This window comes from Haemaphysalis longicornis, unplaced genomic scaffold (genome assembly GCF_048455015.1).
Source record: "Haemaphysalis longicornis isolate Haplotype H1 unplaced genomic scaffold, Haemaphysalis longicornis Haplotype H1 scaffold_10, whole genome shotgun sequence".
Lineage (NCBI taxonomy): Eukaryota > Metazoa > Arthropoda > Arachnida > Ixodida > Ixodidae > Haemaphysalis > Haemaphysalis longicornis.
The window spans coordinates 44,011,605-44,030,215 of record NW_027526204.1 but is presented as its reverse complement, the minus strand read 5'-3'; the positions used below and the strand labels follow the sequence as shown (position 1 = coordinate 44,030,215).

Sequence of the window (18,611 nt, the reverse complement as noted above, 5' to 3'; positions counted from 1 at the left end):
ATTTGTAACATGGGAGCTTGGTGGGGGCAAGTTGGTGTAACATATTTAAGGAAAAAAAGTGGTAAAAATAAGTGGAATAGACTAGCACATGACCATTGTACTTGTATCTTTTGTTCTGTTTTTTGCAGTGTTTTTTTTTTCTTCTTTTCTTTAAGTATTCGTAGCTTAGCTTAGCCCACAGTATCAGCTCCTTTAAGCAAAGAGACGATTTGTTTGCTCCAAGAGTTCCATTCTGGCTAGCAATTCTGAGCTGTCGCTGAAGCTGCCTGCGTGTTTGCGTGGCTGCCGATCACACCACTGAGCCTGGCAGACGTGACGCCTTACTCTAGGGCATGCCCTAGATGGTAGTGATGATTGTGGTGATATCGATGATGATGCAAAAACCCTTCTCCTTCCTTGCAGTGGACATCTGGTCGGTGGGCTGCATCATGGCGGAGCTCATCACGGGCAAGACCCTGTTTCCAGGCAACGACCGTATCCTTGTGGTGTCCCCTTTTGTGGTGTTCTTTTTGCCAGTTCCCTCCGTCCAAGTCGCATTTTGTGCTCTTCGGTCAAGTGGTGACTCTGCAATAGAGGGTGGCCCGTGTGTTCTACATTCCGAGAAGCCTAAATGAAACGACGAGGCTTTGCATCATGGGATTGGTCACAAGGGGATTGTCTTGTGGCTGGCTTGTAGGGAAGTGTGTCGAGGAGATCTGGGAACAATTAAACAAATTAAAATCAAGAAGCAGTAGATGAATTTTCTCAGTGCCACTTGTGAGGGTGTTTGAAGATTGCTAGTTATACTTAAACCGGTCATATTTAAAGGTTCCATGAAGAGAAAATACAGCCTTGTTTAACTTTAAAGATTTAGGCTTCAGTACCTCACTCAGCTCCATTCCCGCCACGAAAGATGTTTTTTAACCGATAAAAATGCAAGAAATACTTAGAAACTTTCAAATGTCGCGCCACAGTGAGGTGTTATCGGCGCGAGTGACGTCATTTGAGCCAGCACGAAAGACATAATTTTCAGTTGGTTAGGTGCACATTAGCATTCGAGTGATTCGATCAAACGGAACTAGCAGCCCCACTACAATCGTCCAGTCATGTGTCCTGGCGATTGATTAGTTCGGCTGCCGTCAATCGCCCAAACAAGATTCTGTGATGTCATAGAAAAGTTGCCAGAAACTGGCTAGCGAGTCGCCACACCTCCACACGTTTTCTTTAATATCTCCGTTATTTTTTCAAAGTTTGCAATGAAATTGGTATCATTTTTATCAGGACAAAACAGCTTTTCTAAGGAACCAAACTTGTATTTTGTCTTCATGGCTCCTTTAAGGAGCAGACTGGAGCTGTGTAGTGCCGTTGATGGATGTGTGGAAGGGGGGACAGAGAAAGCTGTCGTCGTCTACTTCCCCTGGCCTCCTCCTCTTGCTGCTGCCGGTGTGGCCCTTAGCGCATGGTGGCGGCCTCCCCACAGACATCCACCTCCTGAACATGATAATCCGTCTGCTGGGCACCCCCTCCGAGGAATTCCTCGAGAAAATTAGCAGCCTCAGTGTGAGTGCGCCACCCCGTCCCCTCCTTCCTTCCGTCCCATCCCCCTCCCTCGGTTGATTTCCGCCTTGAGTCTCTCTCTCTCTCTCTCTCTCTCTCTCTCTCTCTCTCTCTCTCTCTCCTTTCCTTTACTTCCCCTCTTTCCTTCGGGGAAGGATGCCATCCGTAAAATACATAGAGGGTTATTTTGGTTCCACTTTTTCACATACAGTTAAACCTCGATATAACGAAGTCGTACTTGGGGCCGCAAATTTTGTTAAATCGAGAATTTCGTAAAATCGAGGTTTCGATTTTACAGTTCATTTAAGCGGTTACTGAGGTTTCAAAACCTTGCCAATCGCCAGGAAACAACTGCTATGTAGTTACCTCTCCACTTAAAGCGAAATTTGTACTAAAACTGACCGCAAAAATTGTGTGAATTAAGAGTTTCAACACTTAGGCAATGGAATTCGGATAGCCGACTGTAGTTCATGTGTCATCGTAAAAACGGTGCTTTTTCCGCAACGCCTCATTAAATATGATAGCAGACCACTTTTTTTAATATGATAGCAGACTAGGTTTCCATTTTTTTTTTTTTTAATTTTGGTCGCTACTAAATACCGCTGTTAGTCAATTGAACCCGTGTCCATGCCCCGTGAACTTCACCCCGGCGAGGTGCTCGTTCGAAGTTACGCCTCCTCTTTCGTCCATTCAGTGGTAGGCTTAGGCGCGGCGTTGAGGGGTGCGGCGGGCCAGCAGCGGAAGGCTGCTATGAAACTTTCAAAAGACTTTTTTCGTGTACAAAGGCTCTGCCGTATGGGCGCGTGATGCAACCACGACACTCGAGATAAAGCCATGATTGTGAGTTGAGCGGAGTACATGCGGACCGCTTCACTGTGTGGAGCAGCGCTTACGTGCTCCGGAAAGCGGAATGCTTACATTAAATATCTTCCGACCAAATTCGATTAAGCAATTACTTTTATGCCCACTGAGCCCTTACGAAACCGATTTCTCGGCACCGCAGCTGTCTAATGAATGCTGGTGAAACGAAGATAACCACGTTCAAAGAGAGCAATTTATTGCCACCAGCACTCAATGTTCAAGCCGTAGTGAAGAAGTCCGTAAACAGTGCTTAGCGTTTCTTGACCAGGGCGGGCTTTACGTGATGCTCGTATGCTGACAGCGCTAACAAGGCTTGCTCTTAAACATTCGCGTGCGCGTGCGTGCCTCCGCAGAACGTTGATGGCATCCATCACACTTCGGTGGCTGTCGATTTTACCAACACTTCCTCATGCTCTTGTTGAGAACACTTTTCTTTCCCTTGGAGGGGCTCATGCTGCTTAAAAGACTCACCTAACGATGCACGAACAAAATATTAATGTGGTTATCAGCGAGCACAAGCTAGAGCAGCAGCACCGTAAGCAATGACGCGTAGAAAAAAAACTCCCACCTCCCCTCACAGGAACCCCTGTGTAGATGCGACGCATAGGCGGAGCGGCGAAGGGAACGCGTTTTATAGCGCTCATAACGTTGAGGGGACTGCGTAAGCTGGTCCCAGTCGATGACGACGTTGGCGTACTTGTAAAGCGGCGTGGACTCTAGGTGTTTGAGCCAAGCGTGGATGTTGCTTCGCCGGAGAACGGCACACCGGTTATATGCGCAGCGCGCCCGAAGGAGAGGAAACCGCAGAAGAGAGAGTACTGCACATGCGCCGGCCCCAGCGCGTCTGCCGCGGCTATGACGCAACGTGCCGCGGCTATGACGCAATGCAATCCAACACAATCCACTTTAATCCAATCCAATCCAACCGAATCCAAGCCAAGCCAATCCAATCAAATCAAATCCAATCCAATGCCCCTCGCGAGAGAGAGTTCGTTATCGGAGAGGAGAGGGGGTGAGCGGCGGAGAGCGCAGCTCGCGCGGCGAGGAGAATGGCAGAGGGGTGGACAACGGCGACGACAACAACGACGCCGACGCCGGAGGGACAAGGCGAGTGAATCAGATGCTCTGCATCTAAAAGCTTGAAGTAGGCTTCGGCAGCCTAAGCATAGACGGCGCTGGCGTCGGCAACGATGGAGACGTCAAAATGGTGGCCGCACTATTCAACCGTCCATGACCGCTAGCGGTTTGTGCAGCTTCTTTCTTCGCTTTTAATTGTTGTTAACCGTAGATTTTATTTTAGCCTTTCAAGAGTCAATGCGAGTACTGAATTTTTTCAATGTAGGGTCTGAGAGGCAAAATAAAACGTACCTCGACCGGAATTTCGTTCTTCCTTTCTTGCCGTGACTTCGTTAAATCGGAAGCGCCGCACAAAATTAGTTCGTAAAATCGAGACAAAAATACATGCATTTAGCAAAATGTTGAAAGAAAACTTGAAAAAATTCGTTACATCGCGAATTTTGTTAAATCGAGGTTCGTTATATCGAGGTTCAACTGTATAACGACATTTACCTGGGAAGGGGGATCTTTCCGAGATGCTGTTACCTAGCCACTACGTTACATTCGTGCGTGCAAGTGACTCGTGGTGTGCTTTGTGAGTTCTGGATACATGTTACTTTTTTAAGAATGGGAGGGCTGCAACTGCTGTCTTTTTTATTTCTCTGCTGCAATTTTGCGACAGCACACAAAAGCTGCTCTCCTCTTGGTAAGGTTAATGCAAAGGAGAAAAAAATTTGTCTCGAGTTTTGCTGTGCAGCAAGTGGGAATTTATGCAGAATTCCTTCATTTCGCATTTATTTTCTTTTTTTGTTTGTTTTTGATGGCGGCGGGTGCTGTAATGACTTCTTAAATGAGCTGCTGTTTGTGTAAATTTTGACTTCACCTAGGCCACATTGTATCTAATGAAAAGCTACTTTGCCCAAAACAGGACCAACTGGTTTGTCAATAATAAGAGGCCTGTGGACAGAAAAAAGGTAGCTGTTTTGTCCATATCAATCGTTGCTTGAACGACTTTGTGTCTGGAAGAAATGCGGTAGGTCTGCAGTGGAGATGCTGTGCTGAACGGTGTGCTGTATTAGCAGTGTACTTCATTCGGTACCTTAAGACTTCTGCAGTGTATTTTCTCCTGGGCCTGTCATGGCCGCCGGTTTCAGAGAGGTTGAATGTTTGTGATGAGGGCATTACCGATATTTTCAGCAGAAATCTGTCGATTTAAACAGTCATCAGTGGGACTGGACACAGCAAATGTCGCAGCGATGACATTCGAACCTTTCTTCAGTAGCGATTATTCGGCAGGAAGTAAAGATATTTAGAGAGGCTCAGCTTACTGGAAAAGCAAGAATGGATGGAAGTGCAGGAAGCACTAAGCAGAACGGAGGATTGCTTTTGGTTTTTTTGCACGTGGAAAGGTTGTGACCCTTGACCCTAGGGGTCACCGCGGCAGACATTGACCAGCTCATGCACATCATGGGGGTGACGGGCACGCCCGACGATTCCTTGCTGATGAAAATGACCAGCGCGGAGGTAGACGGTCTTCTTTGGCTTGCCTTCGCTCGCTGCTGCGGCCGGATTGGCTTGGCTTGGCTTTTGGGCATGCAGGCTTGGTCCACTAACTGGCCTGCTGCTACGGCTCCTGCCGGGCCTGCATTGGCTAGTCTTGGATGCGGCCCATTGCGTGCGAGGTGTGCGACTAGTCGCATGGCAGTGGTGCGGACAGTGGCGGAACTTGCTTCTGGGAAGGAGAGCTCTTCGAAATTGCATGCTGTTGGGTCGGAGTGGAGAAGAAGCGGTCTGTTGGCTCTCGATTTGTGCTCTGGTGTTCTCGCACTTGGGCTGAACTGTTGCCGGTTGCAAGCTGGTCTGTTGTAAGAACTGGTCACTGGATGGTTTGCCGGATGCTTGGCGATCACTCGGGAAACGGTGTTTGTTACTTCATTGGTTCGAGTTCGTGGAGGTATTACCAGCCTCGCTTCCTCAAATGTCTGCACACAAGAGTGTTGGAAGCATTGTTCCAACCTTTGAAGGCGAATTCCGGATATTTCAGCAGTACGGAATATGTGTCGGCCTGTTTTCGGAGCAGATGCAAGAACCGTGCTTGACGTCTCGTGAAGGGACAGACTGGCGCGGTCATTCTAGAAGCACTCTAGAAACGCCGGCACGCTCCTGTTACTTCCGTCTTGTGCTGCCTTGGCCTTAACCCGTCCGCACCTCGGCCCCAGACTTAAACCAGCTCAACAGGATCATGGACCTCTGCGGCACGCCAGACGGAGAACTCCTGGCCAAAATCTCTAGCAAGGAGGTGCGTGCGCGAGCCCGGCCGTTCCAAGCTGCTTCTCTGCGTTCTTCATTCGGTGTGGGGGATCTCTTGCACATTTGCCTCCTTCTTTTTTTTTTTTTTTTTTTTTTTTTTTCTTTCTCTCCGGCTCTTCATTGGCTGCCGTTGGATGGCCGCTCCCTTCTTCTCGTCTCAGCTGGAATGGTCTCTCTATGTTTTGGCGCTCATGCACGAGGCATTTCTGTTGGCTTCCGGATTGGCTTGGCTCTGTATGGTTTGGCGCTCATGCACGAGGCGTTCTGTTGGCTTCCAGGATTGGCTTGGCTTGGAACGTTCTTCCTCTTTTTCATTTCCACAGTTTCACACTTTAGCCCGGGTGCATGGTTTCCTGATTTTTGTTAGGCTCGAGATGCTCTGCGTATCTCATTGCAATGGCGCAGTTTTACTTGCATGCCAGGCCTTGAATGCGGCTGGCCAGTGGTGCGGGGTCTGCTGAAATGCATTCGATTGTTTGGCAAGTTCGCCTGTGTCAGCATGACTGCTGTGCTCATTCAGCATTCTGTGCTTGTTTTGAATGACTCTGTAGTGGGGGGAATGGCCTTGGTTGCTGCACATTTGAACCCCCCCACTATGGACCCCATCTTGGTTTCTTCTTCTGGACTTGCAAGGGAGGGGTCAACACCTGGCACGACATTTGCCCGATTCCCCTCTGCTGTTCGCTTTCTGAACGCATTTCTCCTAAGCATGGATTTTGCTTTCTCAGTTTCCTGGGAAGATGCGAGCATGAAGCTTTGTTGGTTCAAGGTTTCACTTTGTTGGAAGTAGAATGCCAAAGACAGGGCTTATATCCTCTTTCTCAGCGAAAGAACTGCTTGTTCCCTATTTGATGAGTGCTGTTTAATAATAAGAGTACCTTGGTCATCTGTATGCCACTACAATTATTGAAAGCCATCTCGAAGAAAATGCACTTTTAAGTCGTCAATGCAAAAACTGCGCATCTGTGTGCATAGAAATGGCGAGACACAAGCCGTGTTTTTCATGATTGGCTAGTTCGGCTGATTCAAGAACATAGCCTGGCACATTGGTGTTTGTGGCTGCAGGGACAGAACGTGGGAGGGTTGCTTTTTATTCCCGAAGTTCTTTTGAAGGAAAGTAAGAGCAGCGAGACTCGGACTTGCTCAAAATCCAAGTTAATTTTACCCTGTATGTTCCCTTTAAGAAAATCCATATTTGGCTATTGGGAAGGCTATCAGGAACGTATGCTGTGCGTGAAAAAGGGAGTGTTGTGTGCTTTCCAGATAATCTGCGGCCCCTGAGGCTATGTTAAAAATTCAGTTAAATGAGGTTTAGGCACACAGCTTTGCAGTTACGGCCTAACCATTTTTGGTGTACGCAACAACAAGTGAGACTTTTTCAAAGCTTTCATTTTGGGTGAACCATTGGCTAGTGCTCAAATTTAAGGTCGCATTTTGTGGGCTCGTTTGCGTGACACCAAAATTTGTGACTGCAATTACGTGGTTGTTTAGAAATGGAACGAAAACAATTTTTGCTTTTGGGGCCCTGGCCGCAGTGATGGCTGACTGGATGGCACAAATTGACGATGTAATCTAAAATCGCTAAAGCAGAAAGTTGAGCCTTTCGCAAAGCACTTTTTTTGACAGAAAATGGTAGTGCCACCTTTCCACTGCATCGACTTTGGCCAGTCATTGAAAAGTCATAGCAGAGCGGGGCACCGTTTTTTGTACGGTACCCAGTAAGCTGCCGGTGCCCGTGAACATGAGCAGAGGCGGCGAGGCCAGTTTTGCGCGTGCGCAGGTGCGCCGACCGTGTGCCGGGTACCGTACCAGAAACGGTCCCCCACTCTTCTACAACTCTCTATTATGGCCAGTGCTTTCATAGGTCACAATAGCCGGGCAAGTTTGGTTGCTTATGTTGGTGCTAAGCATCTTTGGAAAAATTTGAGCTAGTGATATATACTTGGGAATGCTTTGCGTGGACCCGGGTAATGTTGCACAACCCCCTGCCCGAGCTAGTTTTGTAGTTTTTATCAACTTCAATGCAGTCTCTCCTTTTTAGTACACTGTTGCTAACCTGCTACATTTTTTGTTGTCAGGTGTAAGGTGCCTTTATTTTTCTTTGCTAAGCTGGTTTAACAACTTACAAATGCTCACTGACACTTTCCTACGAACTGTAATGGGCAGGGCAGGGGATGGACTGGTGTACTACGGTGCTTTGGTGTTGCTGTTTGCTGTAATATTCGCTGACACAGCACTATTCGCTCATCAAGTGTCTTTGAAGTGGCTTGCATATCCCAGGGTGTTTTTATACTCCCCTGCTTCCCTTGAACGCTCCTGTAACACTTCTAAGTGCAACACATTTATTCTGTGGTCGTTGACTGGTGCTCATTGTTTTTTAATCTTGGGAGCCTGTGGATATGCCATTACTAAAAAATTGTGCCAGAAGGCTTGTTTTGAACAGAAGTCAGTTAAATACATTTCATGTTCCAGAAGATGTATCAGTCTAGCTCATCAGAAATGATAAAAGGGTGAATACTAGTAGGAATAGTTAAAATGACCCTTTAAAACAGATTCACACTTTAACCACGGAGAATGAGGATAATGTAGACAACGTGATTTTTGTGGAGTATATGCTCTCTATCCCAAATGAAAGGGCATCACTTCGAACACCTTGAACCAAAACGGTTTCCCTGATAGGGCCCTAGAACGTTTGAAAGTGAAATTTCTAGATCTAGCAGCATTACTTATGCTGCCAAAAGGAATGGCTGCAACCTTGACAGTGAGCCATGCGGCAACATACATTTAACTCTACGTGAGATGAAAAAAGTTATTTACTTAAAAACTTGCCATTAGCAAAAACAATAATGAAGGGCAGGCTTTCCTATTCATTTAGTTGGTTTTACAACCGTGCATTGAAAACAAAACAGATTTTTGCGTACGAATGGTAGTGTCACATTAACACACTTCAGGGCACTGCTGTTCAGATTTGAGAAAGTTTAGTGCCAAGTAAAAATTAATTCCGCTCATATATTTAGATATTTATTGTGGCTATCCCACTATATAAGACGCTGGCTTTCATATGAGCTAGGGCAGATGCACTCCACAAAGAGTGGTTGGCTGTCCATTCAAGCTTGGATAAGAGTACCAGATAACGACCTGTGGGTTTCTTAACAAGAGTCTGTGCTTGCCTCGGTTCCGTGGGTGCATGCGTGGGTGCGAGCGTCTGCCCTGCTGCGTAACCCTGGCCATTACTGCCACACCTCTGTCCTGTAACCCGGGTGTCGGCCCATCCCCCCCCCTTGTCCCCGTAGGCCCGGAACTACATTCGCAGTCTTCCAGTGATGAAGAAGAAGAACTTCGCTGAGGTCTTCCAGGGGGCCAACGAGAAAGGTGGGTGGCACCGGACTTGGGTATTTTGATGTCTGCTCTTTCCATGTTTCCAGCAAATTTTCAGGCCCATCTTATCTTGCTTAGTGTAAAGGCAACCCTTCAGTTATCTTCGCGATGTTCTTTTCCCCGGGGCTTCTCCTCCAAGCCGCAGTAGTGCTGAGGATCTCACCCCGGGGTATCTTCAACCGACAAACTCAGCTTCCGATACAAAACTGTACATTTATTTACAGCCCGGCGGGCGAATAAAAAACAGTACTCGCGCGGAGCCCGAAGACGACGGGCCGAGCTCTCCCGCGCCCGGACCGCGTCTCCTTGTCTCATCTTCCATTCCCCTTCCCGCTCAGGGCCGGGGAAGAAGGAAAAGCCAGTCGTCTTCGTCGGTGGCCATCCCATGGGGTGGCGGTTAGGACATCCGGTGCGAGCAGGCGCGGCTTTTATCGGAATGCGCGGCGCTTTCGCGTGCTTCCCATTTCCGCGCTGCTCGCCTCAGGGCCCGCGCCAGTTGGTGCGTCGAAGCGCCCGACACCTTCCGTAGGGACCTTTAGCGCTGTTCTGCTAGCTACCAGCAATCCTGCTAGCCCTTCCTATTTAGGCGTCTTTGGGACAGAACACGTTATGAAGGTCTAGACTGAACACATTTTTAACAGCAGAGCTGTTTAGCTGCTGAAAGTTGTCTAGTGCGAACCGAAAACCTCAATTTGGAAAGACAAAATTGTTTCCGGTGGTCGGAATTGAATCTGGGTCCATCGCGTTATGAAACCAGCATCTATCCGATTCAGCTATCATCGCATTCCAGGCTTACAGCATTATTTTCTTTGTAGCGTAAAAAAAAGTGTGTGCTGCTCGACCAAAACCAGAATAGTTCACATTTCTACCACCAGCAACCTAGCCTCTGCACTCTGTGGTTTGGCAGCTGTCGGAGCCCACACTCGCCAACCTGGCAGTCCAGGGTAAAAAAACTTCTCTATCCCTTCCTGAAGAAAGTTAACAGAAGCGGGAAAGCTTTCTAACATCAAAGCTGCGTCAAAAGTGCTTCGATACCTCCGCTGAAAGTGCGTGCAGCCTTCGCTGAAAGTGCATCCAATTGATTGCTAAACCATTGAAGACCCAAATTGCAGACGAAGGACGAACCCTTGCGGTGATTTTTTGCGCTCTAAGTAAGTGCATATACAAATCATCTAAATGTATTTCACTGTGTGGTTTACGAGATAGTAGTATACTGTTGTACTCTTCGTAATTGATGCATGTATTGTCTCATCTAGAACCATTCCTTTTTTACGATTTTCAAGTAACTGTTTTGACACAATGAAAGGCCAGTTTCACGCACGCGCCCTGTGTCCAGAGATCTTATCAGAACTTTTCGGTCTACCAGCGGGTCTATGGGGAAATGCATTCGTTTTTTGATAGGATGCCATCGGTCCTGCTAAGAAAGCTTTTTCTTTAAGAACGACCCTTGCTCTTCGCTCACAGCAATCAGGTGAACATCCGTCACATCACTCCTGCTGTTTGTGGCAGGCTGTGTGCTATGTTAGTGTCCTACTTTTATGAGGGTCTCTCCTGTGAGATAAATTCGAACAGTTTATTCAATCTCATTGCTGTGATTAGTGGAGTGTGCTCCTGAGCCTTTGCTGTTCGTGCAGCTATTGACCTGCTGGAGCGGATGCTGGAGCTGGATGCGGACAAGCGGCCGACAGCCACGGAGGCCCTGGCCCACCCGTACCTCGCCAGCCTGGCGGACCCGTCGGATGAACCCTCGGCGGAGCCCTGCGACCAGTCCTTCGAGGACCGCAACCTCAGCGTCCATGAGTGGAAACGTGAGTGGCTTCTCCCTGTCCTGTTTCCGAGAAATCATGTGAGGGAGGGGGGCGCGTTCTGGCAGATTTGGAGAACCCAACACTTAGACGAAATCTGCAGGAAAAACCCTAGTTCAGTTCTAGTTCTAGTAAGTTATAAAACCCTAGTTCTAGTAAGTGAATGCTACGGTGTCAAAACTGCCTCAGGGTTTGAAATTTTGGTGTGATCTTGAAATTTGTAAATCAGCTGATACTTCTGAACCTTGGGCCTGTTTGTTCGGTCGGGCAGTGTTGGCACGAAGCAGTACTGCTGCCGAGATTCTCAGTGTGTTGAATTTTTCAAGTCGCTCAGTTCACCGTAAGCCATTTATCATGCCTCCACTTGGTCTTTCATCACATCATGTGGCGCTGTGTGTTATTTCTTTTTGTGGCCGTTTTAAAGCTAGTCCACCCTTTTAACATATTCGCCACAATTTTTGCAGCACCATTTTTTTTACATCTGTGTCACTGTGAAAATTCTTTTTAGCAGTCACACGCACTATATATTTAGTGGCATGAGCTGACCTAATGCGAATGTCGGTGATCTCATTCATCGTCTAGTTGAAGCGGCATCGGTGTCATGCCCTGTTTGTCTTTGCCCGCTTCAGGATTCTGGCTTATGATAATGATGGGGTGCTACTGTTGCTGCTGATGACGATACCTCTCCTGTTGTACAGAGGTTTTGGTTGGGCTTTGTGGGAACTTTGAGCGGTCACTGGAAAGTCATACCTACCATGTCACCAAGCCCTTGAGGAAGGCAGTAGGAAGCAGTCCTTTGTTTTTGCTTTGACTTTACTTTTCTTCACTTTTTCATTTTTCTTCTCCCACTGCCTTTTGACCCGCTCAAAGTCCCCACAGTGTTCAGTTAAAGCCTTCATAGCTATACACTCTAAGCCCAAAAGAAAACGAAAAAAAAATCGAGCTGATGAAAGAAAAAGCAGAGGAAACGGTGCTGAACCTTAAGGTACTCCCTGCCTTCTTCTTCTTCCTGCTTTCCTCCAGGGCTGGTGTACGAGGAGACCGTTAACTTTGTGCCACCACCCGTCAATGCCGACCTGTAGCTGCCGGCCCTTTACCCCCTTCCCACCGCATGCAAGGACAGTCTCACTGTTGAGACGTCCTCGCCAAGTGCCTCCAAGGTGGCGCTCTAAGGCCACTCTTCGCCGCCGGGCCCTCAGGCAGAACAAGCGCCGTTGTCTGTCTTGCAACTTCTGTGTCCGGTGTCGGAAGAAGTGTCTGTGACTCTGGGAGCATGGTGTAGGAGAGAAGCTGACCGCAAGGACGTAGTTGCCTCTTGAAAAGCATGCCCTGTTGTAAGTGGAAGTTGGGGCGTACCAGTCACAATGGGATGTGTGCTAGGGCCTTGTGTTGCAGCATGGCATTGGAGGCCGCAACACCAAAGGTGTTCTGTTAGTTACCTTCGAGAGCTTCTGTAGAAGCATGCCTCCAAGTGTGGTGTTTGCCGTGTAAGTTGCTCCAGCCCCTCAGGCCAGATGTCACCCCCTATAGGGTGGCATCATCTCTAGCTCGATTAGCATTACCTAGTTCTCTTGGCACGACTCTCGAACTGTCAGCACGTAAGCATGAACGACAGAGAGTGAGGCGTTCCGCAAGGCTGCCTCGTGTGCCACTACTGTTCGTTCTGTGCTGCCTTTGTGCCTCTTGCACAATTGCTACCGTGCCACTGCTAAAGCCTGCACTGCCTTTGCTTGTGCTAGGCGTCGCAAAGCTGAGAGACATTTATCGTCGTAAGGACACTGTGTCGGCTGTAACACTAAGACCTCATTCACAAAGTGTGCCACCTTAGGTAGGGTTAGAGCACGCGCACATGCCTTCATCTGTGTCTTTTGCTAGGTTGTTTAGGTAGAAACCACTGCTGGGCAGCAGCAAAGCTGTGATGCTTGTAATCTCTCTTGTTTGTTGTCGTCCTTATGGCGCCCATTTTGTATTGGCAAGCTTCGTTGTGGGCATGTCTAACAAATGGGCAGTAGCCTCAGCTTTGTTTGTACTTGCTGCGGTTTGGTTTTCTAAGGTGCCGGAACTGTTGAGGGAAAGGAATAGAAGAAAAAAAATGGACGAAGGTTTTTGTGTACCTCGTCGTTTTTTTTTAAAAAAAGAATGTTTTAGCTGTCTTGTTTTGATGCCTTGTTTTTGTCTTCCCTAAACCCTGTTGCTAAAGGTGTTTTTAGATGGCAGTGTGGACTGTCCTTTTGGCCTTTGTGTTGTTAGTAGTTTCTCTCTTTTTTTTGTCTTTGTTTTAAAAAGAGGCCTATCTATTGTTGAGTCTGACCCCCATTTTTAACATGTCACCCACCCCTTCTGCTCTCTGCAGTGCTAAACAGAATGAAGGGACCAGTAGCCCCGTGAAATTGTTGAGACTTTTGTCAAGTGCCAGAACTCGTGCATTGCCTTGACTGTTATTCCACATAACTCCGGTGCCACAATGTGTCAGTGCTCTTGAGCAAATCCGCTTGAAAGGGGACACGTCTGAACGATTGTCGCAGACTTTGCCAGTGCTGTCTTTTTCTTGTGAGTGTTGGTGTGCTCAATCTGGCATGTCCTAGTGATTTAGCGGCTGAAAGGAGGTGCCTGGTTATGTTGTACACAACCTTCGAGGTAAATGAATTACTTTTCGGTGAAGAGTATTTTTCCTTTTAAAGGAATCTGTGTGAAGTCGGTTAGAAGTGCTAGTAAGAGTGGCAGTAGAATGAGGGTGATGTTATAATAAACAAGCTTGGGTAATCGGTGCTTCAAGGTCTTTTGAGGCACTGGTTTTGCAGTGTAAGTTGGCACGACATCGATTTTATGCGCTACTTTCATTTGCAATGTACTTGTTCTAGTACTGCTGGCATGTACCGAGTTTCGAAATTTACACCGCTTTAAATAACAATGTTTGCTGATATGTCGAAGTTTTCTTTAATTTTTTCTTTCTTTTGGAACCGTATTTTTTGGAACAAGCTCTTGTCCACAATCTCTTAATATAAAGTGGCCACATGTGCAGGGTTGTTGCAGGAAGTTTGTCAGAATCATTAGTGCAGCAAAACTGCAAAAATATAACATTTGTCTGGAGGAATAAAACATTGCACAGTTTTACAGAAATACTCCCACTTCCTTGCATGACATTTCTTATTGTTGCAGTATTCAGCAATGGCAGAGTTTAAATTGTACCCTTTTCTTCTAGAATCTAGGGCGTAAAGACATAGTTTTAGCAGGGCCTCCCAAATTCAGAGGGGTTTAGAAAATGGTTCAATGTTATTGATAACTTAATGTACATTTTACTGCAATCTCTTGTTGTAAATAAGTTGAAAGAAAAGCAGGAGTTGCTTTTTTTATAACTGTGTGCAGGTTTTTTTTTCTTGTAATGACAGTGTAATGTGCATGATGTCTTTGCAGTGGAACATTTCCTCCAATCAATTCTTTCAATTAGCTCAATCGTAACACCCTTCTTTATTGAAAATATTGTTTGTGAGAACTGCTCAATTTAGGCAATAATTTTGAATTTCCAAGTTTGATGTAAACAGTTTTTATAAAACAATAGGCGGTATTATGTATTAAAAAGCTTTAACACTTGGAAATAGAAAAATAGCCCAAAGTCTCAACTGAATGGCTACAAGAACCCGTGTCCTCACCCCTTTGTCTGTTCATTTTCTTTTGCCATTTCCGAGAGTTTGTTGCATTAGTTTGTAGCCTGTTTCATGGCTAGGTCAACCAGCAGTTAAATAAATGCCTACTTGTGTCTGAAACGTAGAATTTTCATTCTCCTCAACAGAAGCCATTTTAGCCTTCCTTTCGTATTTCTCGTTCACAATTTGGCAGTGTTGCAAGCCAGTAGGGTTCAGTTAAAGCAAACCAGGCACTGAGCTGCTACTGCTTGCAACAAGCTTCTTCAGCAATTGTGTTTCAGAAATGAGCACACGTTCACAAAGCATATTTCAACGCACAAATAGGGGGTTTGTACTGAAAAAAAGAAATTGTACAGGAAAAATGAAATACTTTCGTTATTGCAGAGTGCAGCATTTTTTTTTTGCATGCATTGTGTGATGTCCGACAGGGTGCTTAGTCTTGACTTGGTGCATGTCTCCTTTTGGGTCACTGCGAAGGGATTTTCTTCGCTATGCCTAAAAGCGACACTTTTGTGAGCGTTCTACAGCCTCTGAGTTGTTATACGTTCTCTGTGCGTTGTGTTCAGCAACTTTGAATTGTTCCCTCGGGAAACGCTTTGTTTTCTGAGAATGTAGACTTTGAATTATTGCGCCGTGATCGTGAATAAAGAGTAGCGAGTAAGGTTGCATGCTTATCCGAGTAGGCACTACTATTGCAAAACACAAATCCCAAACTGCCATTGTACTTTTCCTGGATCTATGGTTGCCAACCATTGTCAGTGCCTTTAGGATGAAGAGCCAGTTTTAGCCCATTGGTTTTCCTCCTTTCTTGATTTACCGTATCTGTATCTTTTAGATCTCATTTGTAAATTCGGTGTTGTGCCTAAATAAGCCTTAAGATCTCTTCTGCTTAGGTGCCTGATGTTAGTGCAAATCTTGCACATGCTTGTATGGTCTGTCACACCTGTTGGAAAAAGAAATAAGGGGTGGGTCTTGCTTTTGGAGGACCTTGCGAGGAGCATTTATAAGTGCAAGCCTGAGTTCTTCAAAAGACAAATACATAAATAGTATAAACATGGGTTAAGAAATAACCAAAAGTAGTTGCACAAATGATAAATAAAACATTTGAACAAAAACAATGAATATTTTTGTTTTGTTTTTTCAGCATTAGTACGCTGGCGTCGTTTGTATCTGTAGGCAGCAAAGAAGGCTGCATTGGTGCAGACTTTGCATGGTGTCTTCTCTACTCTCAAAAATATGAAATGGGCCTAAGATGGCTGCTGTTTCACGCAGCCATTTATTGGGTACTTTAATTACATCCTCACCTTAAAAGGCTCATTTATAGTGGGCAGAAGAAGGGGAAGAAATTTAGTTTGTCAGGCAAACTTGCTGCCTTACTCCAGATTTATTCAGTGAGGTGTGCCTTGTGGTCTGCCAGTCATTCAATTCGATGTTTGTCCGTGAACGCTGCAGTTTATGAAGGAACGGGCCTGTGTGAACGAGACTTTATATTGGCCATGAAGATTTAAAATTCTGGACAGTTTTGTTGGCATACCTGAATAGAAGCACATCAGTCTGGATGATGTACTTTGTAAAGTGAAAGCCGGTTCAATAGCAGTTTTCTGTCAGACCTGCTAGAAACCTAGAGTTGTAAGATGTCTGGGGTCTGACTGAAAGAAGGCTCGTAGTAAAATCGAAAACAAAGTGAAAACATGGTGATAGGTGCTTCTGTCAATGCCCGACCGTAATCGGTGACCATAAATGGTTAAGCGTTTGTGGGTTGAGGTTACAGATTGTGGGAGTACTTTAAACGCTGTTTTTCAGCCTGATAAATAAGAGCATCCTTTGTGCAACTCTCAATTGCGAGTACTGCAAATGTAATGTGCCTTTTTTTTATTGCCGTCCATAGCCCATTTGCCCATTTTACTGAGCTGCACTTTCATGATGTTTGCAATAAATATATGGTAGTCTGATGTTGAGGTTGGAGCTCACCAACATAAAAAATGAATTTGTATTTGTAGCATAATGAAAACTCGGACATTTCTATTTTTTGTGTTTCACTTCTGTCTTATTAAAGGCATTATTTTATTCACTGCGTTGCTGCTCACGCAGGCAGCATTGGCCTCGTCGCATGCTTACTAAAGCTAGAGCAGTGCAGTAATTACTCAAGAAGGAGATAGTGTCAGAAAAGCGCAGTTCTATTCATCACTTCGTAGTTCTGCACTGAGGGACTTATTAAATTAGTTTACCTTGCTTGAAATTTATTCAAGTAGCAGTTAGTGTAAGGCTGCAGGCATTAAAAACGGTGCACTCCTAACCATTTTTTGTTATACAGCTGTGGCAGTTTTTTGTTGTACAGCTGTGCCAGCAGTCAAGTGCATGCTATTGAAACGTTCGCGTGGTGTTTTGTTTAAATCGTGCATAAACATACTGCAAAGAGTGCTTTCCACTTTGGTCTCACCAGTTATATCTCTGAGAATCTTGTGATTGGATTTTGAATGCATATATGACAGGTAAACTCACATTGAACTCGAAAATTTAGCTTTTCTGGTCTTCTATCAATAGACACGTAGGTCATCATCTGCATTCCACCTCTGAAATGGACAAGGGATGTTGTAAACATCCTCTCAGTATTTTCTTATGGGAAGGTTTCAAGCTTCTGCAGGCCAGTTGTCTAGTTTCTCTTTCATAAAAGAAACTCGTCCAGTGCGATTTGGTGAATTCTGCTGTTTGACTCGGTAACAAGTTGGTGAGATTGCATTTAAAAGGTGGCATGGACATGCGTTTTTTACTACTTTTATCTCTGCATAGGCTATGGGATAACTTAAATATGCTAGGCTTGGAATGAAGCTTAGATAGTACCAAACCGCACCGCAAAGTTGTGCAACGATGCCAGGGTAACCATCCTGGCAGTTGTGAAGGGCATTCTCTTGTGAGTTTTAAAAATAAACATGTCTAGGCCTGCACTAGACAATGAAATAGGGTATTATGCAAGTACACAGCACTCGTTTTCAGTGTTGCTTGGATGTCGTCAACTGTAGATTTCTAGGGAATTTAGCAACAGCATTTATGCGGCTGAATTCCTGGAGAGAATAGTATTCTTTCCAAATAGTGTGTTGCCACTCAAGGGGGCATGTTAGTGGTGGTATTCATCTCTTTGGTAGTGAACAAAGCACTCTAGGACTGTACTACATGTGTAACCGACTGGTTGGAATATTCAGCAGCACCACTTCTGCGTGTCTGCTGTTTATTTTTTATTCTGTATGAATGAAACTGTGCTTTGGAAGTGCCTGCAGTGGCAATTTTTTGCCTAGTTGCGATGTGCCCATTGGCTCTGCATATGCGCACATCCTGTGTGTCATGTCACCGCTGTAAGAACTTTTTTCTCTTTTTGTTGCACCCGACAGAAGCAAATAAAGAGCAATGAACTGTTGACTGCCACACAATCTGTAGTGGACACTGCAGGCTCGTGCTGTGTGAAAGCTGTGTGCTGGCTGTCGTGCATAGCTTGCGGGGCTCACCTGTAAACCTAGTGTTAATGTAGATTCGAAATAGCTTACTTGCAGTGTTTGGGAAGGCGAACAGCCAATGATATGTGCATGTTCCTTTTAATTTGAAGGAATTTAAGCTTACTCAATCTCTTCGTGAACAATTTTTGGTGAGCCCGCAGGATGAGGATGCAATATCAGGCACAGCTGTAGTGCTAACCGCCTGGAGTGATTTTTCATGTGAAACAGAGTGATGGTCTACTGTTCACTAACCCAGGGAATTGCCCGTTGCTTTGTTCGGTTCTGGTTCGCATCACTCGTTGCCTAAAAGTGACCTGATAGCCAATACAGCACTTTCAGGGATGCGGCTTCCAGATTAGGATTGAGAGCAAGAGGAAGTGGCGAGTGGTATTCTGTACCATAGAAAAGCACGGCTGTCGGATCTCCGCAATACATTTTTCTATTTTTTGCATGGCACACACGCAAAAAAAAAACAGCTGCCACACCTATTTTTGTGGTACCATTGGCGAAGAATCGGCGTAGGTGTGTAGTGC

The 18,611-nt window shown here is 45.8% G+C and overlaps 1 protein-coding gene across 6 annotated transcripts in view; it reads left to right on the top strand.

Annotated features, from left to right (window-relative positions):
• LOC144158420 (mitogen-activated protein kinase 14A-like) overlaps window positions 1-18,611 on the top strand; it is a 43,263-nt gene that overhangs the window by 21,736 nt on the left and 2,916 nt on the right. Inside the window, exons 8-12 of one of the 6 annotated variants that reach the window (XM_077689301.1) lie at window positions 403-474; window positions 5,673-5,752; window positions 9,057-9,135; window positions 10,776-10,949; window positions 11,970-18,004. In XM_077689301.1, the coding sequence (XP_077545427.1) occupies window positions 403-474; window positions 5,673-5,752; window positions 9,057-9,135; window positions 10,776-10,949; window positions 11,970-12,028 (464 nt within the window). In that variant the 3' untranslated portion in view covers window positions 12,029-18,004. Of the gene's footprint in view, window positions 1-402; window positions 475-1,459; window positions 1,540-4,897; window positions 4,978-5,672; window positions 5,753-9,056; window positions 9,136-10,775; window positions 10,950-11,969; window positions 18,005-18,611 lie in introns of those variants that run through there. The other 5 variants (XM_077689302.1, XM_077689300.1, XM_077689298.1 and 2 more) reach the window with 5 other exon arrangements.